At 52.2% G+C, this 20298-nt stretch overlaps 1 protein-coding gene across 1 annotated transcript in view; it reads right to left on the minus strand.

Annotated features, from left to right (window-relative positions):
• LOC144609719 (vigilin-like) overlaps positions 1 to 20298 on the minus strand; it is an 84959-nt gene that overhangs the window by 26209 nt on the left and 38452 nt on the right. The window contains 6 exon segments of the mRNA XM_078428216.1: positions 1271 to 1375; positions 4435 to 4574; positions 9137 to 9215; positions 10346 to 10450; positions 15793 to 15900; positions 17905 to 18111. Of these exon segments, the coding sequence (XP_078284342.1) occupies positions 1271 to 1375; positions 4435 to 4574; positions 9137 to 9215; positions 10346 to 10450; positions 15793 to 15900; positions 17905 to 18111 (744 nt within the window).

The raw sequence follows: 20298 nt of genomic DNA on the forward strand, positions 1-20298 counted from the left end.
ACATAGGTTCAAGGTGAAGGGGAAACTATTTAATAGGAATCTGAGGGGTATATTTTTCACACAGAGGGTGGTGGGTGTATGGAACGAGCTGCCGGAGGAGGTAGTTGAGGCTGGGACTATCCCAACGTTTAAGAAACAGTTGGACAGGTGCATGGACAGGCCAGATGAAATGTCTGAAGAAGGGTCTCGACCCGAAACGTCACCCGTTCATTCTCTCCAAAGATGCTGCCTGTCCCGCTGAGTTACTCCAGCTTTTTTGTGTCTATCACATGGATAGGACAGGTTTGGAGGGATATGGGCCAAGCGCGGGCAGGTGGGACTAGTGTAGCTGGGACATGTTGGCCGGTGTGGGCAAGTTGGGCCGAGGGGCCTGTTTCCAGGCAGTGGTCACGGTGGCGCGGCGGTAGAGTTGCCGCCTTACAGCGAATGCGTCGCCGGAGACCCGGGTTCCACCCCGACTGCGGGCGCCGTCTGTACGGAGTTTGTACGTTCCATGGTTGTGGGCTGAAAGCAAAGATACTAGAGGAGCAAGATAGACCACTCGACCCTAAAAACCGTCGTACGTCATGGCGCCATTTTAGTGGGCAGAAAATGGCAGAAACATTTAAAAAGAAAAACAACAAAAATCTGTGAGTTGATAGATGAGATATATTCTGCATTTTTATGGTATCGTCACACATATGTTCCCCCAAAACACTGATTACACTACGAGAGGCAGAGCGTATGGTGGGTTTTGCTTACTAAAATGGCGGGGTTTGCCTACTAAAATGGCGGGGTCTGCCTACTAAAATGGCGGGGTTTGCCTTTCTAAAATGGCAGGGTTTGTCTACTAGAATGGCGGGGTTTGTCTACTAGAATGGCGGGGTTTGCCTTACTAAAATGGCAGGGTTTGTCTACTAGAATGGCGGGGTTTGTCTACTAGAATGGCGGGGTTTGCCTTACTAAAATGGCAGGGTTTGTCTACTAGAATGGCGGGGTTTGCCTTACTAAAATGGCAGGGTTTGTCTACTAGAATGGCGGGGTTTGCTTTACTAAAATGGCGGGGTTTGCCTTACTAAAATGGCAGGGTTTGCCTACTAAAATGGCGGGGTTTGCCTTAATAAAATGGCGGCCATCATGCTCCTTTGCGGACTACACTTCAGTAGAGGCGATTTACACGGAGTCTTGCTCCTCTAGTATCTTTGGCTGAAAGAGACCAGGTTAGCCCAAGTGGCTCTCAAAGACAGGCGGTGGGGTCTCAATGGGGGAAGTGGCCACGGGATGATCGTACCTCAGGAAACTTGTCACGGACCTCTTTGATCTTCTCCCCCTTCTGGCCGATGATGGACCGATGCAAGCGCTGTTCAATAATCAGGTCCTTTGTCCTCTCGTTTTCCTTGTGACAAGAAAGTAACGCAAAAGCAACAAAGTTAACACGGTTGACAGTCAAAAAATGAAGACACCGACATACAGGTTTGTAGGGGTTAATTTTAGTTTGGTTTAGAGATACAGCGTGGAAACAGGCCCTCTCGGCTCACCGGCTCCACGCCGACCAGCGATCCCCTCACAAAGACCCTCCTATTCACATACAAAGCCCTAAACGGGCTTGCCCCCCCATATCAAAAATCTTCTAACCCACCACTCTATCTCCAGGTCCCTCAGGTCGGCCGACTTGGGGCTACTGACTATCCCGCGGTCTAGGCTTAAGCTCAGGGGTGACCGCGCTTTTGCGGTTGCAGCTCCTAGACTGTGGACATCGTCCCTCTCCCCATCAGAACTGCCCCCTCCAACCACTCCTTTAAGTCCAGGCTCAAAACCTATTTCTACTCCCTAGCGTTTGAGGCCCTCTGAGGGGGCGCTGTGAACTGTTTATGTATGTGCTGTTATGTTTGTGTGCCATTGTATGTTCGTTTCTTAGTACCTGAACTGATGGACAGCACTTTGGTCAACGTGGGTTGTTTTTAAATGTGCTATACAAATAAAATTGACTTGACTTGACTTGACATACAGGTTTGTAGGTTAATTTTAGTTTAGTTTAGAGATACAGCGCGGAAACAGGCCCTTCGGCCCACCGGGTCCGCTCCGCCCAGCGATCCCCGCACATTAACACTATCCTACACCCACTAGGGACAATTTTTACATTTATACCAAGCCAACTAGCCTACAAACCTGCACGTGTTTGGAGTGTGGGAGGAAACCGAAGATCTCGGAGAAAAACCAACGCAGGTCACGGGGAGGACGTGCAAACTCCGTACAGGCGGCGCCCGTGGTCGGGATCGAACCCGGTTCTCCAACTGTAAGGCGGCAACTCTACCGTTGCGACAGGGTGCCGCCCTTAATTGGCTTGGCGTAATTGTAAAATTTCCTTAGCGTGTGTGGGATAGTGCTCAGTGTGTGGGGGGTCGCTGGTCGGTGCGGACTCGGTGGGCCGAAGGGCTAAACGAAACTCAACGAAACCAAAGAGCTGGAGTAACGCAGCATCGCCGGAGAACATGGGTAGGTGACGTTCCAGGTCGTGACCCTTCTTCAGGCCGATCAGTCTGAGGAAGGGTAGCGACCCAAAACGCCACCCATCCACGTTCTCCACAGATGCTGCCCAAGCCACTGGGCGGTGTGGACTCGGCTGGCCAATGGGCCTGTTTCCTTGATGCACCTTTAGACTAAAGTAACCTGAACTAATAACCATATAACCATATAACAACTACAGCACGGAAACAGGCCCGTTCGGCCCTACCAGTCTACGCCGACCATTCTCCCTGACCTAGTCTCATCTACCTGCACTCAGACCATAACCCTCTAATCCCCTCCTATCCATATACCTATCCAATTTACTCTTAAATAATAAAACCGAGCCAGCCTCCACCACTTCCACCGGAAGCCCATTCCATACAGCCACCACCCTCTGAGTAAAGAAGTTCCCCCTCATGTTACCCCTAAACCGTTGTCCCTCAATTCTGAAGCTATGTCCCCTTGTTGGAATCTTCCCCACTCTCAAAGGGAAAAGCCTACCCACGTCAACTCTGTCCGTCCCTCTCAAAATTTTAAAAACCTCTATCAAGTCCCCCCCTCAACCTTCTACGCTCCAAAGAATAAAGACCCAACCTGTTCAACCTCTCTCTGTAGCTTAAGTGCTGAAACCCAGGCAACATTCTAGTAAATCTCCTCTGTACCCTCTCCATTTTGTCGACATCCTTCCTATAATTTGGCGACCAGAACTGCACGCCATACTCCAGATTCGGCCTCACCAATGCCCTGTACAATTTTAACATTACATCCCAACTTCTATACTCAACCCAACAACTAATCCACATCTCTCCATTCCTTGCATACAGTCTCAGAGTACGACTGCTGTACATTTGCACTGTAACTGAGATGCTTATCTAAGATGTATCTGAGTGCTTATGTGTACTTGGGCTGAACTGCGTACAAAAATGGATTTCACTGTACATGTGCCAATATAGTACCATTGAACTAGCGCCGAGTTGGGTTCAGTTTATTGTTACATGTACCGAGGTAATTTGGGGAAGGACGTCCTTGCTATTGAGGCAGTGCAGCGTGGGTTCACCAGGTTAATCCCCGGGATGGCGGGACTGTCACACGAGGAAAGATTGGAAAGACTGGGCTTGTTTGTATTCACTGGAGTTTAGAAGGAAAGAGAGGGGGATCTTATAGGAACGTATAAAATTACGAAAGGACTGGACAAGCTAGATGCTGGAAAAATGTTCCCAATGTTGGGGGGAGTCCAGAACCAGGGGCCACACACACACACAGTCTAAGAATAAAGGGGAGGCCATTTAAAACTGAGGTGAGAAAAATAATTTTCACCCAGAAAGTTGTGAATTTGTGGAACTCTCTGCCACAGAGGGCAGTGGAGGCCGAATCACTGGATGGATTTAAGAGAGAGTTAGATAGAGCTCTAGGGGCTAGCGGAATCAAGGGATATGGGGAGAATAATGATCAGCCATGATCATATTGATCAGCCATGATCATATTGATCAGCCATGATCATATTGATCAGCCATGATCATATTGAATGGCGGTGCAGGCTCGAAGGGCCGAATGGCCTACTCCTGCACCTATTTTCTATGTTTTCTATGTAAGGCAGGCACGGGTTACTGATTGTGGATGATCAGCCATGATCACAATGGATGGCGGTGCGTGCAGGCTCGAAGGGCTGAATGGCCTCCTCCTGCACCTATTTTCTATGTTTTCTATGTAAGGCAGGCATGGGTTACTGATTGTGGATGATCACAATGGATGGCGGTGCGTACAGGCTCGAAGGGCCGAATGGCCTCCTCCTGCACCTATTTTCTGTTTTCTCTGCACAGCGAAAAGTTTTTGTTGCCCGCCGATCCAAGGGCCTGTTTCTCTAAAGCTCAACTGGAGCAAAAAGGGGGACATTTGAAGGGAAAGGTTTGGCTCTGAGGGTTGGAGGAAGCAGAAAGCCAAGGTTACCATCCTGATCACCATCTCGAGCAGTTCCTTCTTGGCCAGCTGGACGCCCTGCGGCTCTCCCTCGATCCGCACGAGGTGGCTCTTCTCGTTGTCTGGCGGGATGCGGACGGACACTTTGTACTGCTCCTTGATGCGGTTAACTGATGGGAGCGGGGGAGAAGGTGGGGTTGAGGAAGAGGGAGGGGGGGGCAGGGGAAGACAAAATAGCAAAAGCCATCAGCAAAATTTACTTCAGACTTCACTGCCGGGACAGGGCCCTTGGCCCAACTTGCCAACGTGCTTTGTTGTGCAGAGTGGAAGGCTATCCAGCCGTTTAAGACCATCCCTTTGTTCAAATGTATCATGTCTCTTGTGATCGACACTAGACCAAGTGGACCCGTTGGGCCTAAACCACTCCTGTATTGGTGCAGCTCCCCCACTCCCTCCTCCCCCACTCCCCCCTCCCTCGAACTCCCTCGCCCCCTCCCTCCCTCCCCCTCCCTTTCCCCATCCCTCCCTCCCCCCTCGCCCCCTCCCTCCTCCGCCCCCACTCCCTCCTCCCCCACTCCTCCCTCCCTTCTCGCCCTCCCTCCCCCCTCTCCCTCCCTCCCCCCTCTCCCTCCCTCCCCCCCCCCTCCCTCCCTCCCTCCCTCCCTCCCTCCCTCCCTCCCTCCCTCCCTCCCTCCCTCCCTCCCTCTCACTCCCTCCCTCCCTCCCTCCCTCCCCCCTCGCCCTCCCTCCCTATTTGCTATTGCCCTTGCTATTGAGGGCGTGCAGCGTAGGTTCACCAGGTTAATTCCCGGGATGGCGGGACTGTCGTATGTTGAAAGACTGGAGCGACTGGGCTTGTATACACTGGAGTTTAGAGGTATAAGAAAATAACTGCAGATGCTGGTACAAATCGAAGGTATTTATTCAGAAAATGCTGAGTTACTCCAGCATTTTGTGAATAAATACCTGGAATTTAGAAGGATGAGAGGGGATCTTATCGTAACGTATAAGATTATTAAGGGGTTGAACACGTTAGAGGCAGGAAACATGTTCCCAATGTTGGGGGAGTCCAGAACCAGGGGCCACACAGTTTAAGAATAAGGGGTAGGCAATTTAGAACGGAGATGAGGAAAAACTTTTTCAGTCAGAGAGTTGTCAATCTGTGGAATTCTCTGCCTCAGAAGGCAGTGGAGGCCAATTCTCTGAATGCATTCAAGAGAGAGCCAGATAGAGCTCTTAAGGATAGCGGAGTCAGGGGGTATGGGGAGAAGGCAGGAACGGGGTACTGATTGAGAATGACCAGCCATGATCACGTTGAATGGCGGTGCGTACAGGCTCGAAGGGCCGAATGGCCTCCTCCTGCACCTATTGTCTATTGGCCCAACTTGCCCATGCCAACCTTCTAGGCGAGTCCACTTCTCCATGGATGGTCACCTTGTGGCGGTGGAGAAGCTCGTGTGGTCCTGAGATCCTGAGGGCGATGCCGTCTGGAGTTGCGTTCCTGGTCGGGTCACCCGTGGCGGTACGGTCGAGGGGGAGGTCCCTGACAAAGAGCGATCCAACCAAGACCTCAACGGTGGAACAGGCGGAGGGAGGACGGCTGACTTTAGTGGAGCGTCACAACGGCTGGGAAGGCGGGTGGATGAAGGCCGCAGCAGAAAAGGGTCCCCGGTCGTCTTGGACTCCACGCCACTGGATCCTGACCCAGGTCTGTCAAGGACCGTGTGGTGGCCGTCTGTGCACGTTAAACAAAGTCACGCACAGTGTCCTCACCCTATGGAGAGGTCAGTCATACTCGCCTCGATGATTGACGAGGCTAGTCCCACCTGCCTGCGTTTGGCTCATATACCTTTACGTGCTTCCTATCCATCAACCTGTCCAAGTGTCTTGGACAAATCATCCGCCAACATTTCCGTCACCTACAACGGGGCCCCACCACTGGCCACATCTTCCCATCCCCTCCCCTCTCTGCGTTCCGCAGAGACCGTTCCCTCCGTAACTCCCTGGTCCACTCGTCCCTTCTCCACCCAAACCACCCCAACCCCGGGCACTTTCTCCTGCAACCGCACGAGATGCAACACCTGTCCCTTTACCTCCCCCCTCGACTCCATCCAAGGACCCAAACAGTCTTTCCAGGTGAGACAGAGGTTCACCTGCACCTCCTCCAACCTCATCTATTGCATCCGCTGCTCCAGGTGTCAACTTATTTACATCGGCGAGACCAAGCGCAGGTTCGGCGATCGCTTCGTTGAACACCTGCGCTCAGTCCGCCTTAACCAATCTGATCTCCCGGTGGCTGAGCACTTCAACTCCCCCTCCCACTCCCAGTCTGTCCTTTCTGTCATGGACCTCCTCCAGTGCCATAGTGAGGCCCACCGGAAATTGGAGGAACAGCACCTCATATTTCGTCTGGGCAGCTTGCAGCCCAGCGGTATGAACATCGACTTCTCCAACTTTAGATAGTTCCTCTGTCCCTCTCTTCCCCCCCCTCCCCAGTTCTCCCTCTATCTTCCTGTCTCCACCTATATCCTTCCTTTGTCCCGCCCCCCTGACATCGGTCTGAAGGAGGGTCTCGACCCGAAACGTCGCCCATTCCTTCTCTCCCGAGATGCTGCCTGACCCGCTGAGTTACTCCAGCATTTTGTGAATAAATACCTTCGAAATGTCTTTTAAACGTCGTTCTAGTGCCTGCCTTAAGAGGAGACACAACCGACATCAGCTCTCGATCACCACAGACGTGGGACGTTAGGGGAACGTTTTTTTTTTCCCCCGCGTTTAGGAGCCAGACATTTAATTGTTGGAAACATCGGCCAAAAGCAGAATCTTTTTAAGGGGAAGTGAATAAATATCGGGGGACTTCTACCAGACACTTGAACGATTACATGCACAGGATATTAAACTTTAGACTCATGGATACGGATCTATCTAATGTAGCGCGGTCACGGTGGCGCGGCGGTAGAGTTGCCGCCTTACAGCGAATGCAGCGCCGGAGACCCGGGTTCCATCCCGACTACGGGCGCCGTCTGTACGGAGTTTGTACGTTCTCCCCGTGAGTTTTCTCCAAGATCTTCGGTTTCCTCCCACACTCCAAAGTCGTGCAGGTGTGTAGGTTAATTGGCTCGGTATAATTGTAAAAAGAATGTCCCTAGTGGGTATAGAAACATAGAAAACAGGTGCAGGAGGAGGCCGTTCGGCCCTTCGAGGCAGCACCGCCATTCATTGTGATCATGGCTGATCATCTACAATCGTTAACTGATAGGGTGTAGGATAGTGTTAGTGTGCGGGGATCGCTGGTCGGCGTGGACTCAGTGGGCCGAAGAGCCTGTTTCCGTGCAGTGGGACTCCATGAATATAAAGAGTGCGTGGTCAGGATAGCATGATTAGGAGGAGTCACAGAGTGCTGGAGTAACTCAGCGGGTCAGGCAGCATCTCTGGAGAGAATGGACAGGTGACGTTTCACAGAGTGCTGGAGTAACTCAGCGGGTCAGGCAGCATCTCAGGAGAGAAGGAATGGGTGACGTTTCGGGTCGAGACCCTTCTTTAGACTGAGTTTTAGTATATAGAGAGTTTTGGTATATAGATACAGATAGATAGAAGTATCTGTGGTTCCTACGTGGACACACCTATCAACCTGTCCCTAAATACCACCAAGACCAAGGAGGTTGATCGTCAACTTCCGTAGGTCACACAACGGGGAATATGCCCCGATCTCTATCAACGGGGACAGTGTGGAGAGAGTGTCCAGCTTCAAGTTTCTGGGCACTCACATTTCGGAGGACCTAACATGGTCCAATAACACCGCTGCGCTGGTCAAGAAGGCACAGCAACGACTGTTCTACCCGAGAACACTGAAGAAGTCTGGTCTGCCCCAACAGCTGCTGACGACCTTCTACCCCTGCACCACAGAGAGCATCCTAACGCATGCCATCCCTGTGTGGTACCTCAGCTGCACGGAGGCAGAGAGGAGAGCTCTTCAGCGGGTAGTCCATAGAGCTCAGAGGACCATCGGAACACAGCTACCAGCCTTGGAGGGCATCTACAACACACGATGCCTCAGAAAAGCCACCAGCATCCACAAAGACTCTTCACACCCCTGCAACAGTCTGTTCGAACTTCTACCATCGGGCAGACGATACAAGGCCTTCTACGCCCGCACCTCCTGACTCAGGAACAGGTTCATCCCCAGGGCCATAGCTGCCATGAACCGGTCCTGCTGAGCCGGATGGTCACATCGCACAGTGAACCGGCACAGATCGACTTGCACTTTATTCTGTCTAAAAACTGTTTCTAATTTGTTTCATTGGGTTGTTTAAATTAATACTGACTAGCTAATTAATTTATTGCATCGTATGGGAGGCACATTCCCAATCTCGTTGTACCCCTGTACAATGACAATAAAGATTTAGAGTTAGAGATACAGCGCGGAAACAGGCCCTTCGGCCCACCGGGTCCGTGCCGCCCAGCGATCCCCGCACACTAACACTATCCTACACCCACTAGGGACAATTTTTACATTTGCCCAGCCAATTAACCTACAAACCTGCACGTCTTTGGAGTGTGGGAGGAAACCGAAGATCTCGGAGAAAACCCACGCAGGTCACGGGGAGAACGTACAAACTCCGTACAGACGGCGCCCGTAGTCGGGATGGAACCCGGGTCTCCGGCGCTGCATTCGCTGTAAGGCGGCAACTCTACCGCTGCGCCACATGGTATTGTATTGTATTGGACTTACTGTTGGTGCCATTCTTTCCTATCAAGTGACGGTGGAACTTTTGGTCGACTGTGATCTCCGTGTAGTCCATTCGATTCAGCTGAAATGGAAAAGCAACACAACAGGTGGAACTCGCTAGCCACACACCAGCTCCACCATCTTGGCATGTCCAGATTTACGGGGACGTTGCCAGGACTCGAGGGGCCTGAGCTACAGGGAGAGGTTGGGGCAGGCTGGGACTCTATTCCTTGGAGCGCAGGAGGATGAGGGGCGATCTTGTGGAGGTGTACAAAATCACGACAGGGACAGATCGGGTAGACGCACAGAGTCTCTTGCCCAGAGCAGGGCGAGTTTATTTATACGGCACATTTCATACGGTAATGGCAATTCAAAGTGCTTTATAGACAATAGACATTAGGTGCAGGAGGAGGCCATTCAGCCCTTCGAGCCTGTACGCACCGCCATTCAATGTGATCATGGTTGATCATTCTCAATCAGTACCCCGTTCCTGCCTTCTCCCCATATCCCCTGACTCCGCTATCCTTAAGAGCTCTATCCAGCTCTCTCTTGAATGCATTCAGAGAATTGGCCTCCACTGCCTTCTGAGGCAGAGAATTCCACAGATTCACAACTCTCTGACTGAAAAAGTTTTTCCTCGTCTCCGTTCTAAACGGCCTTACCCCTTATTCTTAAACTGTGTGTGGCCCCTGGTTCTGGACTCCCCCAACATCGGGAACATGTTTCCTGCCTCTAGCGTGTCCAACCCCTTAACAATCTTATACGTTTCGATAAGATCCCCTCTCATCCTTCTAAATTCCAGTGTATACAAGGTTTTCTCCGAGATCTTCGGTTTCCTCCCACACTCCAAAGACGTGCAGGTGTGTAGGTTAATTGACTGGGTAAATGTCAAAATTGTCCCTAGTGTGTGTGGGATAGTGTTAGTGTGCGGGGATCGCTGGGCGGCGCGGACCCGGTGGGCCGAAGGGCCTGTTTCCGCGCTGTGTCTCTAAATCTAAATCTAAAATGGAGCGGAGTGAACGGATGGTCAATGGTCTCTGTTTAAGATCCCCTCTCATCCTTCTAATTTAGTGTCACTGGGTTGTATCAATGTATACTGACCAGCTAATTCATTGATTGCATCGTATGGGAGGCGCATTCCCAATCTCGTTGTGCCCCCCCGTACGATGACAATAAAGACGTGTTGTAGGATCGTAGAAGGACAGTACTGACCAGGTCATCGATGATTTCTTGGATCTGGTTTTGGGCGATCTCCACCTCTTGCGTCGGTCCCTCGAGTGTGATCTTCTCCTCGCCGTCCGTGAACTCGATGTGGACCTGCACAAGTTCAGAGACACGTCACAGGGAACACGGTACAGCACAGCGTAAGAACAGGCCCTTCGGCCCGCAAGGTCTATGCCAGACAATGGCACCAGGTTGAACTAACCTCCTCTGTCTGTACGTGGGGACATAGAAAGGGCAATAGATCATTGCGAGCTAGGAAAAGGGAAATAGATCATTGCGAGCTAGGATAAAATGTAATCGGGGGTGGGGAAGGGGGCAGTCTTACTGGTCAGAGAACTGGGGAAGGAGATGGAGAGAGAGGGAAAGCAAAGGGCTACTTGAAGTTGGAGAAGTCAATGGCGCACCTTCAAAAATCATCAGTAAACTTCAATACATTCAAAACTCCGCTGCCCGTCTACTCACCCACTCCCCGATCCGTGACCAGATCACCCCCGTCCTCTACAAACTCCACTGGCTCCCCATCCCCCAGAGAATCCAGTACAAAATCCTCCTCGTGACCTACAAAGCCCTCCATAACCTGGCCCCATCCTACCTGACCGACCTCCTCCACAGACACACTCCCACCCGCACCCTCCGCTCTGCTGCTGCCAATCTCCTGTCCCCCCCCATCCGGACCAAACTCAGATCCTGGGGGGACAGGGCTTTCTCCATCGCTGCTCCCACCCTATGGAACTCACTACCCCAAACCGTCAGAGACTCCTCCTCACTCACCACATTCAAAACATCACTGAAGTCTCACCTGTTCAGCACTGCCTTCAACCACTGAAGGTCACCTCACCCTCTGTCTCCTTTCTCTGTTCGTTTACTTATTTATCTATTTATTCACTTCCCTATGTTCTTTAAATCCCTGTAAAGCGTCTTTGAGTGTATGAAAAGCGCTATATAAATGTAATGCATTATTATTATTATTATTATTAATGCTCATACCGCTGGGGCGTGAGCTGGTGGGAGAACTGGGGAGGGGACAGGAAGGCCCTGCAGAGAGTAGTGCGTTCGGCTGAACGCACCATGGGAACTACACTCGCCCCCCTGCAGGACCTATACATCAGGAGGTGCAGATCCAGAGCAAGCAACATTATGGGGGACCCCCGCCACCCCAGCAACGGACTGTTCCAGCTGCTACGATCAGGCAAACGCCTCCGCTGTCACGCTGCGGAAACGGAGAGGATGAGACGGAGTTTCTTCCCACAGGCCATCAGGACTGTTAACGTTTATAACTCCAGGGACTTCTTGCTATGGAGGGCGTGCAGCGTAGGTTCACTAGGTTAATTCCCGGAATGGCGGGACTGTCGTATGTTGAAAGGCTGGAGCGATTGGGCTTGTATACACTGGAATTTAGAAGGATGAGGGGGGATCTTATTGAAACATATAAGATAATTAGGGGATTGGACACATTAGAGGCAGGAAACATGTTCCCAATGTTGGGGGAGTCCAGAACAAGGGGCCACACAGTTTAAGAATAAGGGGTAGGCCATTTAGAACGGAGATGAGGAAGAACTTTTTCAGTCAGAGGGTGGTGAAGGTGTGGAATTCTCTGCCTCAGAAGGCAGTGGAGGCCAGTTCGTTGGATGCATTCAAGAGAGAGCTGGATAGAGCTCTTAAGGATAGCGGAGGAGTGAGGGGGTATGGGGAGAAGGCAGGAACGGGGTACTGATTTGAGAGTGATCAGCCATGATCGCATTGAATGGCGGTGCTGGCTCGAAGGGCTGAATGGCCTCCTCCTGCACCTATTGTCTATTGTCTATTGTCTATTGTCTATTGTCTATTGTCCAGGGACTAAATTTTGTCTTCTCTATATTAACTTTATTTATATGCTGTAACTGTAATTCTTTTTTGTGCACAATCCGCAGGCATTGCCACTTTCATTTCACTGCACATCGTGTATGTGCACGTGACAAATAAACTTGACTTGCCTTGACTTGAGAGAGGGACAGAGGAACTATCTGAAGTTGGAGAAGTCAATGTTCATACCGCTGGGGTGTAAGCTGCCCAAGCGAAATATGAGGTGCTGTTCCTCCAATTTGCACTGGGCCTCACTCCGACAATGGAGGAGGCCCAGGACAGAGAGGTCAGTGTGGGAGTGGGAGGGGAGTTAACATAGAAACATAGAAAATAGGTGTAGGAATAGACCATTCGGCCCTTCGAGCCAGCACCGCCATTCAATACTGATCAAGGCCGATCACCCAAAATCAGTTCCCCCGTTCCTGCTTTCTCCCCATATCCCCTGATTCCGTTAGCCCCAAGAGCTAAATCTAACTCTCTCTTCAAAACATCCAGTGAATCGACCTCCACTGCCTTCTGCGGCAGCGAACCCCACAGATTCACAACTCTCTGGGTGGAAAAGTTTTTCCTCATCTCAGTCCTAAATGGCCGACCCCTTGTTCTTAAACTGTGCGTGTCCCCTGGTTCTGGACTCCCCCCAACATCGGGAACATTTTTCCTGCATCTAGCCTGTCCAATCCCTTAAGAATTTTATAGCCAAATCTAACTCTTTCTTGAAAGCATCCAGTGAATATGTGATCCATGTTGGGCGAGTCCAGACCCAGGGGCCACACACACACAGTCTTAGAATAAAGAGGAGGCCATTTAAAACTGAGATGAGAAGGAACTTTTTCACCCAGAGAGTTGTGAATTTGTGGGATTCTCTGCCACAGAGGGCAGTGGAGGCCAAATCACTGGATGGATTTAAGAGAGAGTTAGATAGAGCTCCAGGGGTTAGCGGAGCTCTAGTGGGATGGCGGGACTGTCGTATGAGGAAAGGTTGAAAAGACTGGGCTTGTATTCACTGGAGTTTAGAGGGATGAGAGGGGGGATCTTTGAGAGACGTATAAAATTATAAAAGGACTGGACAAGCTAGATGCAGGAAAAATGTTCCCAATGTTGGGGGAGTCCAGAACCAGGGGCCACACACACACAGTCTAAGAATAAAGGGGAGGCCATTTAAAACTGAGGCGAGAAGGAACCTTTTCACCCAGAGAGTTGTGAATTTGTGGAATTCTCTGCCACAGAGGGCAGTGGAGGCCGATTCACTGGATGGATTAAAGAGAGAGTTGGATAGAGCTCTAGGGGCTAGCGGAATCAAGGGATATGGGGAGAAGGCAGGCGCGGGTTACTGATTGTGAATGATCAGCCATGATCACATTGAATGGCGGTGCTGCCTCGAAGGGCCGAATGGCCTCCTCCTGCACCTATTGTCTACGTTTCTATGTCCCTCCATTCCCCACATGTACGTGTGCCAATCTACAAGCCATTACCCTATTTGCCTCCACCACCACCCCTGGCAGCACCTTCCAGGCCCCCACCACCCTCTGTGTAAAATAATTACCCCCCCCGCGCATCTCCTATAAACTTTGCCCCTCTCATCTTCCATGCCACTCTGTACCTGCCTTCGCCACCACCCCGAGCCGATACATCCCCTTCCGCCCACCGAGTCCACGCCCGCCCGCGATCACCCCCTCCACTAGCACGGTCCTACCGACACACACAAATTTACAGAGGCCGATTCACCTACAAACCCGCACGTCTTTGGAGTGCGGGAGGAAACCGAAGATCTCGCGGAGAAAACCCACGCCGGTCACGGGGAGAACGTTTACAAACTCCGCACAGACAGCGCCCGTGGTCGGGATCGAACCCGGGTCTCCTGCGCTGTGAGGCAGCAGCTCTACCCGCCGCGCCAAAGTGCCGCCTTAACCTTACTCGAGACATACTTTATTCGTTTAGTTTAGAGATACAGCGCGGAAACAGGCCCTTTGGCCCACCGGGTCCGCGCCGACCAGCGATCCCCGCACACTAACACTATCCTACACACACTGGGGACAATTTTTAAAAATTTACAGAAGCCATTTAACCTACAAACCTGTACGTCTTTGGAGTGTGGGAGGAAACCGAAGCATGCAGGTACAGCAGGCAGTGAAGAAAGCCAATGGAATGTTGGCCTTCATAACAAGAGGAGTTGAGTACAGGAGCAAAGAGGTCCTTCTGCAGTTGTACAGGGCCCTAGTGAGACCGCACCTGGAGTACTGTGTGCAGTTGTACAGGGCCCTAGTGAGACCGCACCTGGAGTACTGTGTGCAGTTGTACAGGGCCCTAGTGAGACCGCACCTGGAGTACTGTGTGCAGTTTAGGTCTCCAAATTTGAGGAAGGATATTCTTGCTATTGAGGGCGTGCAGCGTAGGTTTACTAGGTTAATTCCCGGAATGGCGGGACTGTCATATGTTGAAAGACTGGAGCGGCTAGGCTTGTATACACTGGAATTTAGAAGGATGAGAGGGGATCTTATCGAAACGTAGAAGATTATTAAGGGGTTGGACACGTTAGAGGCAGGAAACATGTTCCCAATGTTGGGGGAGTCCAGAACCAGGGGCCACAGTTTAGGAATAAGGGGTCGGCCATTTAGAACGGAGATGAGGAAAAACCTTTTCAGTCAGAGAGTTGTGAATCTGTGGAATTCTCTGCCTCAGAGGGCAGTGGAGGCCAATTCTCTGAATGCATTCAAGAGAGAGCTAGATAGAGCTCTTAAGGATAGCGGAGTCAGGGGGTATAGGGAGAGGGCAGGAACGGGGGTACTGATTGAGAATGACCAGCCATGATCACATTGAATGGCGGTGCGTACAGGCTCGAAGGGCCGAATGGCCTCCTCCTGCACCTATTGTCTATTGTCTAATTAATCTACAAACCCGCAGTGTGGGAGGAAACCGAAGATCTCGCGGAGAAAACCCACGCAGGTCACGGGGAGAATGTTTACAAACTCCGCACAGACAGGGCCCGTAGTCGGGATCGAACCCGGGTCTCCGGCGCTGTGAGGCAGCAGCTCTACCTGCTGCGCCACCGTTTATAACATATCATACATGACACGCATTTATTTCCCAAAATGCTGGAGCAACTCAGCGGGTCAGGCAGCATCTCAGGAGAGAAGGAATGGGTGACGTTTCGGGTCGAGACCCTTCTTCAGACTGAGCACTTCAACTCCCACTCCCAGTCTGACCTTTCTGTCATGGGCCTCCTCCAGTGCCATAGTGGGGCCCACCGCCAATTGGAGGAACATCAGTCTGAAGATGGGGTCTCGACCCAAAACGTCACCCGTTCCTTCTCTCCCGAGATGCTGCCTGACCCGCTGAGTTACTCCAGCATTTTGTGCAATAAATACCTTTGATTTGTACCGGCACCTGCAGTTAATTTTCGTACACTTCTTATACGTGACACGCAGGTCAGGATGGAACCCGGGTCTCCGGCGCTGTGAGGCAGCAACTCTACCGCCGCGCCACCGTTTATAACATATCATACGTGACACGCAGGTCAGGATGGAACCCGGGCCTCCGGCGCTGTGAGGCAGCAACTCTGCCCCTTGCCCAGAGAGATGGAAGTGGGTGCTTACCTTGGGCAGCTGCTGGGTGATCCGCCCGATGTTTTGCCCTTTCTTGCCGATGATGAAGCGGTGCAGCCAGGCGGGCGCGGTCACTTCTGCCACCATCACGCTCTTGGCCTTCAAGCGCACGGGGGGGGGGGGGGGGGACGAGATCAGAGGACGTTCAGTTTAGTTTAGTTTAGAGCTTCAAGATTCAAGATTCAAGAGAGAGCTAGATAGAGCTCTTCAGGATAGCGGAGTCAGGGGGGTACGGGGAGAGGGCAGGAACGGGGTACTGATTGAGAATGATCAGCCATGATCACATTGAATGGCGGTGCGTACAGGATCGAAGGGCCGAATGGCCTCCTCCTGCACCTGTTGTCTGTTGAGATACAGCGCGGAAACAGGCCCTTCGCATCCCCACACACTAACACTATCCCACGCCCACCAGGGACAATGTTTACATTTATACCGAGCCAATTAACCTACAAACCCGCACGTCTTTGGAGCGTGGGAGGAAACCGGAGATCTCGCAGAGAAAACCCACGCAGGTCACGGGGAGAGCGTGCAAACTCCGCACGGACGGCGCCCGCGGTCGGGATGGAACCCGGGTCTCGGGCGCTGCATTCGCTGTAAGGCGGCAGCTCTACCGCCGCGCCACCGTGACCGCCCTTAATGGGCACTCCTTCAGAAAGGAGGTGAGGATGAACTTCTTGAGTCAGAGGGTGGTGAATCTGTGGAACTCATTGCCACAGAGGGCTGTGGAGGCCGAGTCAGTGGGTATGTTTAAGGCAGGGATAGACAAATTCTTGATTAGGACGGGTGTCAAACCGAAGGTCTCGGGGAAAACCCACGCGGGTCACGGGGAGAACGTACAAACTCCGTACAGACGGCGCCCGTAGTCGGGATCGAACACGGGTCTCTGGCGCTGGAAGCGTTGCAAGGCAGCAACTCTGCCGCTGCGCCACCCTTGGTTTACATGGAAACATAGACAATAGGTGCAGGAGGAGGCCATTCGGCCCTTCGAGCCTGTACGCACCGCCATTCATTGTGGTCATGGCTGATCGTCCACAATCAGTAACCCGTGCCTGCCTTCTCCCCATGTCCCTTGATTCCGCTAGCCCCTAGAGCTCTATCTAACTCTCTCTTAAATCCATCCAGTGAATTGGCCTCCACTGCCCTCTGTGGCAGAGAATTCCACAAATTCACAACTCTGGGTGACAAAGTTACTTCTCAGTTTTAAATGGCCTCCCCTTTATTTTTAGACTGTGTGTGGCCCCTGGTTCTGGACTCCCCCAACATTGGGAACATTTTTCCTGCATCTAGCTTGTCCAGTCCTTTTACAATTTTATACGTCTCTATAAGATCCCCTCTCATCCTTCTAAACTCCAGTGAATACAAGCCCAGTCTTTCCAATCTCTCTCCATGTGACAGTCCCGCCAACCCGGGGATTAACCTGGTGTCAAACCGAAGATCTCGGAGAAAACCCACGCTGAAAAGCTGGAGCGACGGGGCTTGTATGCACTGGAATTTAGAAGGATGAGAGGGGATCTTATCGAAACGTATAAGATTATTAAGGGGTTGGACACGTTAGAGGCAGGAAACATGTTCCCAATGTTGGGGGAGTCCAGACCAGGGGCCACACACAGTTTAAGAATAAGGGGTCGGCCATTTAGAACGGAGATGAGGAAAAACCTTTTCAGTCAGAGAGTTGTGAATCTGTGGAATTCTCTGCCACAGAAGGCAGTGGAGGCCAATTCTCTGAATGCATTCAAGATAGAGCTAGATAGAGCTCTTAAGGATGGCGGAGTCAGGGGGTATGGGGAGAAGGCAGGAACAGGGTACTGATTGAGAATGATCAGCCATGATCACAATGAATGGCGGTGCTGGCTCGAAGGGCCGAATGGCCTCCTCCTGCACCTATTGTCTATTGATATGGGGAGAAGGCAGGAACGGGTTACTGAGTGTGGACGATCAGCCGTGATCACAATGAATGGCGGTGAGTACAGGCTCGAAGGGCCGAATGGCCTCCTCCTGCACCTATTGTCTATGTTTCTATGAGATGCTTCCTGAGTTACTCCAGCATTTTGCGTGCAGGGGACTTTGTGCGCGGTGCGAGGGGGGGTAGGGGGATTCTCTTACCTTGGCGTAGACCTGAGTCAGAGCTGGTCCCAGTTTATCGGGCTCACCGCGGAGAATGATGGTCTCGGAGCTGCTTTCCAGCGCAGGCAGCTCCACGGACACCCCGGTCATGTCCAGTATTTCCTGCAGGGTGTTCCCCTTCGGACCGATGATGTACTTGTGCTGAGATTTCTTCACCTCCACCGATATCGTTGTGGTCTTGCATTTCTGTCGAAATGGAAAAAATAAGACGCACGGTTTGAGACCTGTTCCCTGCCCCTGCACCTCGATGCAAAGTAAAGCAGGAATTAAACTGATATCATGAGAGGAACCGTCTGGAGAAGGGTCTCGACCCCAAACGTCACCCATTCCTTCTCTCCAGAGATGCTGCCCGACCCGCTGAGTCACAGTGTCCGGGCCTACAGTGTCCGGGCCTACAGTGTCCGGGCCTACAGTGTCCGGGCCTACAGTGTCCGGGCCTACAGTGTCCGGGCCTACACTGTCCGGGCCTAGACTGTCCGGGCCTACTGTTTCCGGGCCTACAGCGTCTGGGCCTACAGTGTCCGGGCCTACAGCGTCCGGGCCAACAGCGTCCGGGCCAACAGCGTCCGGGCCTACAGCGTCTGGGCCTACACTGTCCGGGCCTACAGTGTCCGGGCCTACACTGTCCGGGCCTACAGTGTCTGGGCCAACAGCGTCCGGGCCAACAGCGTCCGGGCCTACAGCGTCTGGGCCTACACTGTCCGGGCCTACACTATCCGGGCCTACAGTGCCCCCCGGGCCTAATACGGGACAAGGGCGGTCCCGTACGGGACAAACAAATCTAGCCCAAAATACGGGATGTCCTGGCTAATACAGGACAGTTGGCAACCCTGGATAGTGCTAGTGTTTGGTCTCCAAATTTGAGGAAGGATATTCTTGCTATTGAGGGCGTGCAGCGTAGGTTCACCAGGTTAATTCCCGGAATGGCGGGACTGTCGTATGTTGAAAGGCTGGAGCGATTGGGCTTGTATACACTGGAATTTAGAAGGATGAGGGGGGATCTTATTGAAACATATAAGATAATTAGGGGATTGGACACATTAGAGGCAGGAAACATGTTCCCAATGTTGGGGGAGTCCAGAACAAGGGGCCACAGTTTAAGAATAAGGGGTAGGCCATTTAGAACGGAGATGAGGAAGAACTTTTTCAGTCTGAGAGTGGTGAAGGTGTGGAATTCTTTGCCTCAGAAGGCAGTGGAGGCCAGTTCGTTGGATGCTTTCAAGAGAGAGCTGGATAGAGCTCTTAAGGATAGCGGAGTGAGGGGGTATGGGGAGAAGGCAGGAACGGGGTACTGATTGAGAGTGATCAGCCATGATCGCATTGAATGGCGGTGCCGGCTCGAAGGGCTGAATGGCCTCCTCCTGCACCTATTGTCTATTGTCTATTGTTTGGGGATTGCTGGTCAGTGTGGGCCGAAGGGCCTGTTTCCAATGCTGTACCTCCAAAAGTCTAAAGGCCCAATAAACAATAGTGGACATCTCACTCCTGTTTATTTTCTGACAAATTGTCTCCTCTGCCCCTGAGGCTATTGATTCCTTCTGGGTGAAGTTTAATTCCTTTGGGAACGATCCTCCATCAGAGAGTCCACCATGTGGAAGAGTATCACCGGGCCAGTGAACTTCAGGGAGCATCTCAATACACAATAACAACAACAACAGCAACAGCCATGGGTGGTAGAGCTGCCGCCTCACACAGCCAGGGACCCGGGTCACATCTTTCTAGCCACATCTTCCCATCCCCTCCCCTCTCTGCGTTCCGCAGAGACCGTTCCCTCCGTAACTCCCTGGTCCACTCGTTCCTTCCTACCCAAACCACCCCATCCCCGGGCACTTTCCCCTGCAACCGCAGGAGATGCAACACCTGTCCCTTTACCTCCCCCCTCGACTCCATCCAAGGACCCAAACAGTCTTTCCAGGTGAGACAGAGGTTCACCTGCACCTCCTCCAACCTCATCTATTGCATCCGCTGCTCCAGATGTCAACTTCTCTACATCGGCGAAACCAAGCGCAGGCTCGGCGATCGCTTCGCTCAACACCTGCGCTCGGTCCGCCTTAACCAACCTGATCTCCCTGTGGCTGAGCATTTCAACTCCCCCTCCCACTCCCAGTCTGACCTTTCTGTCATGGGCCTCCTCCAGTGCCATAGTGAGGCCACCTGAAATTGGAGGAACAACACCTCATATTTTGCCCGGGCAGCTTGCAGCCCAGCGGTATGAACATTGACTTCTCCAACTTTAGATAGTTCCTCTGTCCCTCTCTTCCCCTCCCCCTCCCCAGATCTCCCTCTATCTTCCCGTCTCCACCTAGATCCTTCCTTTGTCCCGCCCCCCCTGACATCAGTCTGAAGAAGGGTCTCGACCCGAAACGTCACCCA

The sequence above is a fragment of the Rhinoraja longicauda genome, chromosome 34, assembly GCF_053455715.1.
Source record: "Rhinoraja longicauda isolate Sanriku21f chromosome 34, sRhiLon1.1, whole genome shotgun sequence".
Taxonomy (NCBI): Eukaryota; Metazoa; Chordata; class Chondrichthyes; order Rajiformes; family Arhynchobatidae; genus Rhinoraja; species Rhinoraja longicauda.